At 38.7% G+C, this 12,003-nt stretch overlaps 1 protein-coding gene across 1 annotated transcript; it reads left to right on the top strand.

Moving 5' to 3' along the window:
• The first annotated feature begins 4,181 nt into the window (after positions 1 to 4,181).
• Positions 4,182 to 10,804, top strand: LOC121393712. Its single transcript, XM_041562989.1, has 3 exons — positions 4,182 to 5,289; positions 7,681 to 7,775; positions 9,373 to 10,804. The coding sequence occupies exon 1, from the start codon at positions 4,424 to 4,426 to the stop codon at positions 5,114 to 5,116; it is 693 nt and encodes a 230-aa protein (XP_041418923.1). The 5' UTR covers positions 4,182 to 4,423; the 3' UTR covers positions 5,117 to 5,289; positions 7,681 to 7,775; positions 9,373 to 10,804.
• Positions 10,805 to 12,003: the final 1,199 nt, after the last annotated feature.

Raw genomic sequence — 12,003 nt, 5'->3', positions numbered from 1 at the left:
TTTATATTTTATCATTTATCTTCCACTGCTGAAAACCTTATCATTGCTCCCATCCCATTCCTAAGCAAAGAATAATGTATACAGTAACTCTTATATTGAAAAGGTAAGTTCACAATTTGATTATCTTGTATTATGTAGATAGTAGATAGTGATAATCTGAATTTGCAATTGGTCTTCATTTTTTAATATTTATGTTTTTTTAGCTTTTTGTTCTGCAACTCTTCCTTTTGGTTTTTGTCAATATTGTGTAGGAAGAATCATCTGGTTTTGACTGTTGAGCTAAGATGGACATAAAAAGGTGATGGATGAGTCAAAGATTACCCCCCGACAATGTGCTGAATTGGCAGGGTTAATAAGAATGGCATCAGCAAAAATAGTATAAGGAGGAGTAGAAAGATGATTTTTTAGGGTGAGTTTGAGATGGAGTTGATTCATCTAGATGGAGATGTAAGGAGGCAGTTAGAGATTTGAGTGCAGTTAATGAAAGGGTTGGTAAATACATTTGGATATCAGCATACAGATGCTATTTAAAGTGAAATGAGTGGATTAGATCCCAAAGACAGAGTATATTTTCATCAGGAGGAAGTTGTCAACAATATCAAATGTAGATCAATGAGGGTTAGAATATAGAAGTGACTTTGTGTATTAATTAGTACATTGTGCCATATTCATAAAAGCACTGGAACCAGCAGCCCAAAAATACAGCATTTGTTACACCATCATGCCAAAACGGTGAAGTAAATTAACCTTAGAGGCATTAGCTAGCTGCGTGTAAAAAAACTTGCTTAAAGGGGTGGTTCACTTGTTAATTCTAACCAACTTTTCAATTGGCCTTTCAAGTGACCCCTTCTAAAAATCAAATGCTCTGTAAGGCTACTTATTGTTATTGCTACTTTTTATCACTCATCTTTCTTTTCAGGCCCTTTCCTATTCATATTACAGTCCTTTATTCATATCAATGCATGGTTGCTAGGGTAATGGGGGCCCTAGCAACCAGACTGCTGAAATTGCAAACTGGAGAGCTGCTGAATAAAAAGATAAATAATTCAAAAACCACAAATAATATATAAAAAAAAACAATTGCAAAGTGTCTCAGAATATCACTCTCTACATCAAACTAAGGGGATTATTTACTAAAATCCAAATTTATCTCATAATATTAATAGAAAATGCTCAACCAAACTCCCATGCCAGATTTTAGCTTATTTATTATATAAAAAAAGTTGATATAATTGGATTGTGAAAAAACTCAATAAAATCAAGTGAAAACTCGAATCATACAATTTTTTTGGGCTTTTCTCCGAATCACTTGAGTTTTTTTTTGAGTTTTTGCAACGAAAACCCCCCAAAAAGTTGGATTTTCTGGCTTAACCCAGTGCAGACCACGATAACTTTAAATTTGGATAGGTGTCTCTCCCATTGACTTATACAGGACCTCAACAGGCTGAGATGACGGATTTTTGGATTCGATCTCTACAGCATCGGGGTATAGAGAATAGCGTTTTCTAGTGAAAAAAATAAGGTTTTTTTCAAGATTTCACAACTCGACCTTTAATAAATAACCGCCTAAATGTTATTTTATAGATGAACAACCCCTTTAACTAACATCTGTAATTCTGTATAAATAGCTTTACATTTCCATTAATTTCAAAATCACTTCACAAATGAATTGTGGTAAACACACACACTAGAATTTTAGCAAATGGAATTTATATGTCAAGTGAAACTGTGCTGTATTTAAATCTTTATAAATATGCTGTTAATTATACACAGATTTTGGTATACAATTAACAATGCATGTTTAGCAGTGGACCAAAGGTGATAGGCGTAAAAAAAGCACCGATTGGATACAGTAAACTCTACATAAGGTACATGATGTGTCAAGTTCTCAATAAAGCCCTCTAGCTTACTTTGATCCCACAATTCAGGACCTTTATAATTAAAACCTTATCGGTAGTTTTACACTTTGCACATGGCACTTATCATAAAATACCAAGTTGCCAGCTTGGAAAAACAAACATTATATGAATCAATCAATCATTGCTTCAAATGGGTTTCAGCTGCTGTGGAAAGAAAAACGGTGTCACCATTTTAACCCTTTTTTTTTGAACGTTTTGTGCTCTCTCAATTTAGGGCCATTTCCTGGGGGGATCTTTAGTTTACCTAGGAAAGCTATACATGGTTTTTTTTTCAGGAGAACCTGAGCTAAAATCTGTCTGAGCTTTTGTGTATTTTCACTTCTGGGACAAGATTTAGAGCTCATGATATAGGGATTTACCAGAAAAAACATTTTATTTTTTGAACAAAAATTTGGTGCCAATACAAAATATGTATAGTTTTATGGAGATTTCTGACTTCTATAGATCAAAAACTCCCAGCAGTAAATGACCACATTTTCAAAACACTATGCATGGAATACTTTATATACCAAACCCAAAAAATCCTGGAACAGTAGGTTTAACCCAGGAAACCATATATTTTTGAAGTACACATTCTGCTGAATCTAAAATGGGTAACCCTGTCTTTCTAATCCAAAGTACCTAACATCAAAGCTTTTCTGAATTTAGATAAAAATATATGTTAAATCTGAAAAATCACATCAAAACGTTCATTTTGAAAGTGCACATCTCCCACATAGCATTACGTACAAAGAAAAAACATCCTAAATATGATTGCCAGGGATTTGCTGAACAGTTTGATGCCTATTGTGCACAGGATTACCAAAGTATCTGGTCTCTAGAGACCCCAAAATGAAGATAGCAGATCCAAAATGTCGCAAAACTCACTTCAATTACTGAATAATGAACACATTTACAGCATTTTTGCAGGGGAGAAACATAAAATGATATGTTGACCCCCCCCCCCCCAATATATTTTTGGAAAGTACAAATTCAGCCAAATCTAGAATGGGTAACCATATCTTTCTACTCCAAACTACTGAGTTGCAATGCTTTGGCAAAATTGTCGGTTTTGATGAAATACCTGGAAATGGCCACTAAACGTCTAGCATCTTATCTTTCACATAGCATTAGGTTCTAAAAGAAAACATTCTAAATATGAACGCCAGTAGACTATTGAACACTTTCATGTCCAATATGCATAGATTTACCAAAATATATGGTGTACAGAGACCCCCCAAATGAAAACATTGTATATGAATTTTCACAACTGACACTCTGACTGCTACAATATAAGCACCTGGTTTGTGTATTATGTGCCATAAGACCCCCAAACAGTAGAAATCCATATATTTTTCAAAAGTACACATTCTGCGGAATCCAAAATGGGTAAATACATCTTTCTACTGCAACCTATGAAACTGCAAAGCCATGCAAAACATAGCTGTTTTTATGACATTTCTAAAAATATTCTCAAAGCCTGCATTGTACCCTATATATGCTCCACATTTCATAGCGTACCAGCATAAAACATCCTAAATACGCATAGATTTACCAAATTATGTAGTATGCAGAGGCACCCAAATACAGCACATAACATTTTCATGGGCAAACAACAAGTAACAAAGCACTGCAGAATGCAATAAAATCACTAAAATACAATTAAACTACTAAAATCAATGTGTTTTTTTTTCTCGCTTAGTCTAATTAGTCATCAGAATGACAGTTTAAATATTTTAGCTTGGCCACATAAGTTTTACGGACAGAAACCACCCTCCTCGCACGCATGTGCACACAGAACATGAAGCCAGACCAGATAGGAGTAGGCAGCATTTAAAGGTACGTGCCAGGTGCCCCCTTAGCTTTGCAGCACGTGCCTACTCTGCCTACCCATAGTTCCAGCCCTGGCAAGTGTATTTTGTATATTACACTAATCTAAAGGAGTGCAGACAGCAGATCCATCTTCAGCTGGAAGAAGATGTCACCTCTGAGATGTCGCTGGGGAGGAGGAGGAAATACAGACAGCAATAGGCAGCAGCAGAAGCACATGTCTCCTGCGCCCATGGGACCCCTGGACGATCGTGCCCCGGGGCCTGTTTTTCCCCCACTCAGCTCATTGCCTAGGAACTTCTGAACAAGCAGGAAAGGAGTGAGCTGCTTTAAAAGCTTCACTTGTTGCACAAATAAATTATATTTTTACTGAACCGGAGTGCTGCTAAAATATGTTTTGGAATTTGGATTGTTTGTATCACACACTATCAGGCAGGCTTGAGAAAGGGCAAGACAAGGCCCGAAACGTTGCCTGTTACTGACCTGTTACTGTAATAAATTTTTCACATTTTTCAAACAAGAGGTGCTGCAGTTTTTTCCTGTTTTGCTGTACATTTGGCCTATGGCAAGGGCCTATACACTGCTTTGCACTCTGCCCGAAAGGAACCTACACGAGGTGGTTGAAGCACACACATCTGTGTACTTGGATAGCTTTGCCGTGGAAGTGCTCCCATACTCATCTTCAAAGTTTCCCAATGTCTCAAACTAACACTGTGGAACTACAAGGGTTAACTTATGCATACAGTGAAGAGGAAGCTGCAAGAATCATCGGCCTGGATACTGGAAACAGTGGATTCCTATCGATCCCTGGCAATAGAAATCTGCAGAAGCTGTTGGACAAAGAAAAACGCCGCTTAGTCGGCTTGGAACTACATTCCACAACACTGACTGAATACTACAGGGTTAAGAGAATCCCCAGAGGCCTGAGAGTTAATTTGCGCCCCACTATATTCACTGACAACGTGGACTTTAAACAGAAATATGAACAGATACTAAATAAATGCTCCTTTGACATTCTTCTGCTTAACATTGAATTCCTGCAGCGAGAAATCCCTGCTGTGAAGCAGAGAGTCACAGACATTGAAAGGGAGCTGAAAGCACTAACTCCGATTGAGGAGGATAAGAAATTACTCACCCAGATTGATTCTAATCTCGCTGAACATCGCAGGGACATAGAGGAGCGGAAGAGAAGCAAATTTCAGCGCGATTCGGAGGACTACAGAGCAGGACAAGTTTATCGCTGGACAGAGGGAGAGAGCAGCCCGCGCACGTCTGAGTCGCGTGACTCATCGCCAATTCAACTCACAGCAGCAGCCGCAATACAGGCAATACCAGAGAGGGAGAGGACAATATCGCAGGCCAAAACGCTGGGGGACCAGACCGCTTAACTACAGCAGTGAGAAGCTATCAGGGGGCGAGTCAAGCACAGAGGCTTTTTTAGGAGAAGGCCCCCAGGACCACCGAGGCACCAGAGAAGAGGGGGCAAAAGGCACCAACGTTCTAAGAAACAGCCAAGCACAGAGACAGCAGCCTGGACGCACAGCACGCCAACAACCAAAACGTTAGTACATAATATTTCCTCTTTTCCCCTTTCTGAACAGCAAATAACATTACTGAACAAAGGTTTATCATTTTGCCCAACCAATCGGTGTGATTCTTTCACCTTAGACATTGACATGGAGAGGTTTTTCAGAAGCCTGAGACTTAAGTCCTTCTTTAATACACCCAGGCCATTTGAATCCACCTACTGCAATACTGGGTTAGGACACTCTCAACTCAGTTTGAAAAAACTTGGCCTACGAAATAAAAGCACATTTGTTCACCCACCAGGTGATAATGCTGTTGAAACATACATTAAGCTGGTCAAAAATGATATTGATTTGGTTAAAAAAAACAATATTGATACCATTCCTGCTAATATAAGGTTTAATATGTCTAGGAATGAACAACGAGAACTACGTACTTTGATGAGCAAACCAGACATAATATTCAAACCAGCAGACAAAGGGGGCGCCCTAGTGGTAATGGATAAGGACCAATATATACAGGAGATTCTAAACCAGCTAAGTAACGAGGAGGTATATAAAAAAGTCAGCAAGGACCCCCTCCCTGAGATACAGAAACGTATAGCACAAATCATTGACCAAGGGGTAGAGGATGGCATAATTGAGACAGACACAAAGAAATTTCTGATAAAGGAACACCCTATGACACCAGTTTTTTACACACTGCCCAAAATACATAAAGATCCCATTCATCCACCGGGTAGGCCCATAGTGGCAGGTACAGATTCAGTATTTTCCCCTCTAGCAACCTATCTAGATAAGGTTTTACAGCCACTGGTGGTCAACACTAGATCATATCTAAAGGACAACATGCAACTGCTTAATCAACTGCATAACATCACTCTACCAAACATGGAGGTTCAATTGGTGAGTTTGGATGTAGGCAGTCTGTATACTTCAATATCACATGAGATGGGGATACAAGCAGTAAGTGACAGTCTCCAATATACTGATCACAGTGAGTCGGAACGATCCTTTCTGATTGATCTTTTAAAAATAGTGTTATATGAGAACTACTTTCTGTTTGGAGACACATACTATATGCAATGCCGGGGCACAGCCATGGGGAGTAATGTGGCGCCAACCTATGCCAATCTGTACATGGCAAGCTTCGAGGAACAGTATGTATATCCAAATGTTTTGTTTTCTTCACACTGTATTTTCTATCGTCGCTATATAGACGATATCTTTATGATTTGGAATGGTGATAAGGACACCTTACGAGAATTTCACAACTGCCTCAATACAGCGGTACCCACAATCCAATTTACACTCGTCTCTGATCAAAAATGTGTCACTTTCCTAGATTTGAACATATACATTGACAACAACCGTCTGGGGACAGACTGGTATAAAAAACCAACTGACCGTAACACATTACTACACTATAAAAGTTGTCACCCTCCAGCTCTTAAGAAATCTCTACCTAAGACACAATTAGCTCGAATCAAAAGGATTGTATCAGATCCAGAGCTATTCCCCTTAAGAGCAGCTGAAATGATCGAACGCTTCAGTGATAAAGGCTACCCTAAAGAGGCCCTCACTGAGAGCGATGAACACATGAAAAATATCCCAAGAGAAACTTTGCTTGAAAACAAAAACATACCCAAAACACAAAAGAGATTGGCTTTTGTAAGCCAATATACATCGGCCAGTAAACACATAGCCATGGTTTTACGCAAACACTGGCATATACTACAAAAATGCTCCCCAGACATTGAGGAGTTCACTTCTCCTCCACTGATGGCTTATAGGAGAGGGAGGAATATCAGAGACACCTTAGTAAAAGCAGATATTGGCCCAACTAAAAAAACAGGCCAGCAATACCTAGCTGATATTAAACCAGGAACTTTCCCTTGCTTAAATTGTGCACAGTGCAACAGTGTGACCAAAGGACAAAGCTTCACACATCCCCACACTGGGAAAAGATTCAGTATTAAGCAATTTTTTACATGTGAATCTACATATGTGATCTATTTAATCAAATGCCCGTGTGGACTAGGATATGTGGGAGAAACAACCCAGAAAGTAAAAGATAGAATCTCAAAGCATAAATCAACCATAAGATGCGAAGACCTGGAACTCCCTATACCTGCACACTTCCATACAGCAAAAACATACACCAAGTCAGCTGAGATTTCAGATTATTGATGGTGTCCCCAAATTAAGAAGAGGGGGGCGATCGGTTAAAAGTCCTCAAAAGAAAAGAAATGTACTGGATAAATAAATTGGGTACGCTTTGGCCCAAGGGCCTTAATAGGGAATATACACCTATGTGCTTTATTTAAGTTATAATACCCTTTCTATTCCACCTCCTTTTGTTCTGATTGGTTTTAACCTTTTACTGTATTTTTACAATTTTCTGAACATGATTTTTGTTTTTTAAGGTTATCAACATTTATGAAGAATGGGTACATGATCCCGGACTGCATCGAGGAGATTCCATTTGATTCCATTTGGAACCATCCTCTCCGGGTAAAAGGTACTGCAGTGTCTTTAACCTTATATATTGTTTTACTTTTATCACTAAGTGTCACTTTTAAATTTCTGTCTTATAAGTACAACTAAATACCTAGTAAGGAATTGGACTGACAAGATACACGGAGAATGCATAACGCTTGGACTTTATTGGACTTTCATGAAGTCTTCACTTGTTGGGTTAAATTTAATTGGGGGTGGGTCCTGATATTGTGCACTCCCCCAGTGTGGGGGATAAATGTTTGTATCACACACTATCAGGCAGGCTTGAGAAAGGGCAAGACAAGGCCCAAAACGTTGCCTGTTACTGACCTGTTACTGTAATAAATTTTTCACATTTTTCAAACAAGAGGTGCTGCAGTTTTTTGCTGTTTTGGAATTTGGATTGGGCCTGAGAAGACAGAGTCCCAGTCGGCCCCCGATGCTGCAAGGAGCGGTGAGATTGATTGTGTAGCACTACTTTCTGTGTATGTGCTTTAAAAGCCACTCCACCATTCTTCCACTCCGGATGTGCTGCAGAACGTAGAATCTCCATTATGTGGCACATAGATACTTTTATAACGGGTTAAGGAAATCGTGTGAGTTCAGAATACACAGTAACTTACAAAAGAGCCTCCTCCATAAAACAGAGACTAGCATTTAGGAGGCATGGGCTGACAGTTTGTATGCACAAATAACAAATACTAACATAAGTCACATGAAAATGTAAGGACAAGCCAAGAATTTCAACTAGAGCTGTAATAATTGCAATACATTTAAATGCAGTCAGCGCAGCCCTACAGCATCCCTTAAAATTCAAGGCATCTGGCAACGCTATAAGATAATGTTCCCAACATTTGTGCTTTAGGAAAGGGATCCATTAGGCCAGGTCCCAGCATGCCCCCCATATAGGGTTGCCACCTGGTCTGTATTTTACCGACCTAGCTAATACAAATAATGTTTGATGTCAATGTTAATAATAGGTTAGAAAAGTAAAAATATGGAAAGGCAGGTATTTTTTCAGGTATTTTTCCAGAAAAAGTGGCAACCCTACCCATGTGTACCAGAAGCCGTACCCACTATCTGTAAGTCCTACACATGACTGTTTGGAAGTATGCCCTCTGTGTGCCACCATATCTTGCTATCTGTTCATGAAAATTAAGCTCTGGAAAATAGACATGTAATTCTGCTGGCAACACAGCAGCTGGCAACACCCCTAGGTAAAAATATTTTGCTATGCCAGCCTGTTCCTGTCTGAAACAATATGATTTCCCACAAACAGACTATAACTCTTTCAGCTTGAAGCTCTTTTTGGGAAGCTGCTTAGGATGTAAGGCTGCCATTTTTAGGGAGTATACTTTATTTGAAGGTTAGTACAGATAAAAATATTAATCATTTATTTGAATATTAGTTTTGTATACCCGATTTATAAAGTTTTTGTTTGTAACTGGAAATATAAGTGGCAAAGTCTAATTTGTCCGATAGATAAGACTGAATTGGCATAACTTTAAACAAAGTCTGTCCCGGGAAAGGAAAACCAGACTCCTCATTGTGATCATTTAAATATATCATTAAAAACGGACCTAACCCACAAACCCTTTATTATTCTTCCTTTTCTTTAGCAAGCTGTGGGGGAACAGCATTCACTTCCTGTCTGGTTACTATTATTCACCATTTGAAGAGTCAGCAGGAAGTCAGGGCAATAAATACGATATCAGCAACTGGAATTCTGCAGCGTCACCATCGAAGAAGTTATGAGAGGAAGGTTATTGATGAAACAACACTGTACTCTAAATGGAAAAGACTATATAACATAAGAATCCACATTCGATACAGGGAACTGAATACTTTAAAAGCTAGAAAAATCTAAGTAATTTGTAGAAAACACAATTATGCTAAAGGAAAGGCAAAGGACATATAAATATAAAATAAAGCAGCACCGTATTACTGACAATATTACATCTCATTGACACCATTCATTAAACTTGCGCCTCGACATGCACCGCACCCTTGCGTGCATTTGCATTAAGAACAATTGATCCAACCCATTCAGTCCCAATGACTTGTATGCAAGTGCACCTAATGACACACGAGAATCCTGGAGCTACTGCCACCCTGAAAGTGCAGGATGCATCATTAAGTTCCGCAGAATCATGTAAGCACATAATTTTGATACTGGGTGCCCAAAATGAGACAATCCCAACTCCTCAAGTTGTCAGCACAATTGCAAAAAATTCATAAAAATTCCTTGCAGGCAATGTAGTAAAATAAAAGTTGCAAAGTTTGCATCATGTCTAGTAACTTATAACGAATTAGCAGGTGCCATTTACTGGTCATTTGTTGGAAAGTAAAATCTGATTGGTTGTTAGGGATTACTCGACCTGGCTCACAAACATTGCACATTGTATTACATGATGCTACTTGGGTTACTTGTGTAATGCTGATACTATTACTAGAAAAGGTATCAAACATCTCACACAGATGGGTTTCCATTCCTCATGTGCCTCAGAGGAGTTGGTCCAAAAAAGTGCTTTTAAAAATGTCTACTAGATTGGGGAGAGAATGAAAAAAAAATTAAAAAATTAATATTATATACCACCATTTTAAGTTTTTTTTTTTTTTATAAGAACCTCTCTGGCATTTACATCTGTTGGCTAACCTTTCCTATTGTTTTTTTTTTTCATCATACTCATTAATATTTAAAAATATATTTGTTTTTCTTTCTAAACAACTTGGGGTTTTCAATTTCATCTTAAAATGGTTTGAGTTGTGGACTTAAGATTGAGTTACACTTTACAAAAGCTGTCCATGCTCATTTTAGGTCAAGGTTGCCAAACCTTAATTCTGTTACTTAACGAGCTCAGTCTGTATGTTTGTTAATGGCTCTGTCACACACATGTTTTTAATATTTTCAGTAGTTTCATATATAAGTTCTCTCTAAAGCATATACATGTGTGAGGGTAACTGTTCTGTTCAGTTTGATCTAAATTATTTTCATGTTTTTAGAGATTTTTTTGGATCTGCTTAGTAATAAAGTCTCTTTATGTAAAAATTCTTTCAGGCTTTTCTCTTATCTTCGCAGTATTATTTTAACTGTTCGGCAGCGCTGCCACTTTATAGATAACATCTGTATGTATACCCTTGGGCAGTCCCAAATGACCCCCGTAAAAACTGGAGACAGATTTCATCTACAGACTTATATTATGTTCCGTTCTCATACAGTTCTTGCTTATAATGTTATTTTATGTATTAAGTGATTAGATGGGATCATCTATGCACTCATTTTTCCGTATGCATTCTACTTTATTCTTCTCTAATGTATATATATACATTATGTATATATATAGATATATATATATATAAGAATTTGTAAGGGGTATACCTGTGCGGCAGGGTCGCCCGCGGCGCCATCGGCAGGGACGCCCGCCGCATGGTCCTTAGAGCTGACGCCATCTTGGTCTCTAGGGCCCGCGTGGCACGCCTGCGCGCCTCTTAAAGGTGCAGGAACGCTGACGTGTTTGCGCCAGCACGTTTTTGGCTCACGTTTGGCACGACATCTTGAAAATTCTGATCTGATTATCCGTGTTTGACCCAGTCTGTTCCTGACTACTCTCCAATCTGTAACCTGACCCTTGCCTGCCTACAACAACTCTCCTGCTTAACCCCTTGATTGACTACCCCGTTTTGACCCTTGCTTGCCTGACGATTCTGATATGCGCCTGCCTCGACCCAGCCTGTCTGACTATCCGCCTGCCTAATCCTCTTGTACTGTGACCTTCGGCCAAAAGAATCCCATACTAGAATAGTGTTTTATTTTTAATTTTAATAAAGTCTTGCTACTTTTTCATCTACTGTAGGGGAGTGATCCCAAGCCACTGAAGCTTCTAAGTCAAATGGAAAAAATGCATTGAGTGTGGTTCCTGCTCAAAAATGCCTCTGTATGCATTTTTGAGCCTTCATATGCATTTCTGAGTGTTGTAGCAGAGGTGGTTCTCAGTACCATCCACGACTTGACCTGGACATGCAACCCATATTTTTACCTTCTGATGAAGTGGCGTTGAAGCCACGAAACCCGTTAAGCATGGACTGCGTTTGATGTACTGTTGGTGGTTTACTATCATGCATGTTATCTAATCTTCAATAAATGGAAATCTTTTAATCTTCGACCTGGTTTGGTGTTCCGTGGATCAAAGACTATTATTCATAATAATCAAGTGAGCTGCATTACATTTGTAAAAAAAGCAGTGAAAAAA

Source organism: Xenopus laevis, chromosome 5L (assembly GCF_017654675.1).
Source record: "Xenopus laevis strain J_2021 chromosome 5L, Xenopus_laevis_v10.1, whole genome shotgun sequence".
NCBI lineage: Eukaryota > Metazoa > Chordata > Amphibia > Anura > Pipidae > Xenopus > Xenopus laevis.
Note: the sequence above shows the minus strand (reverse complement) of the source record. Positions and strands in the feature narration are given on the sequence as shown.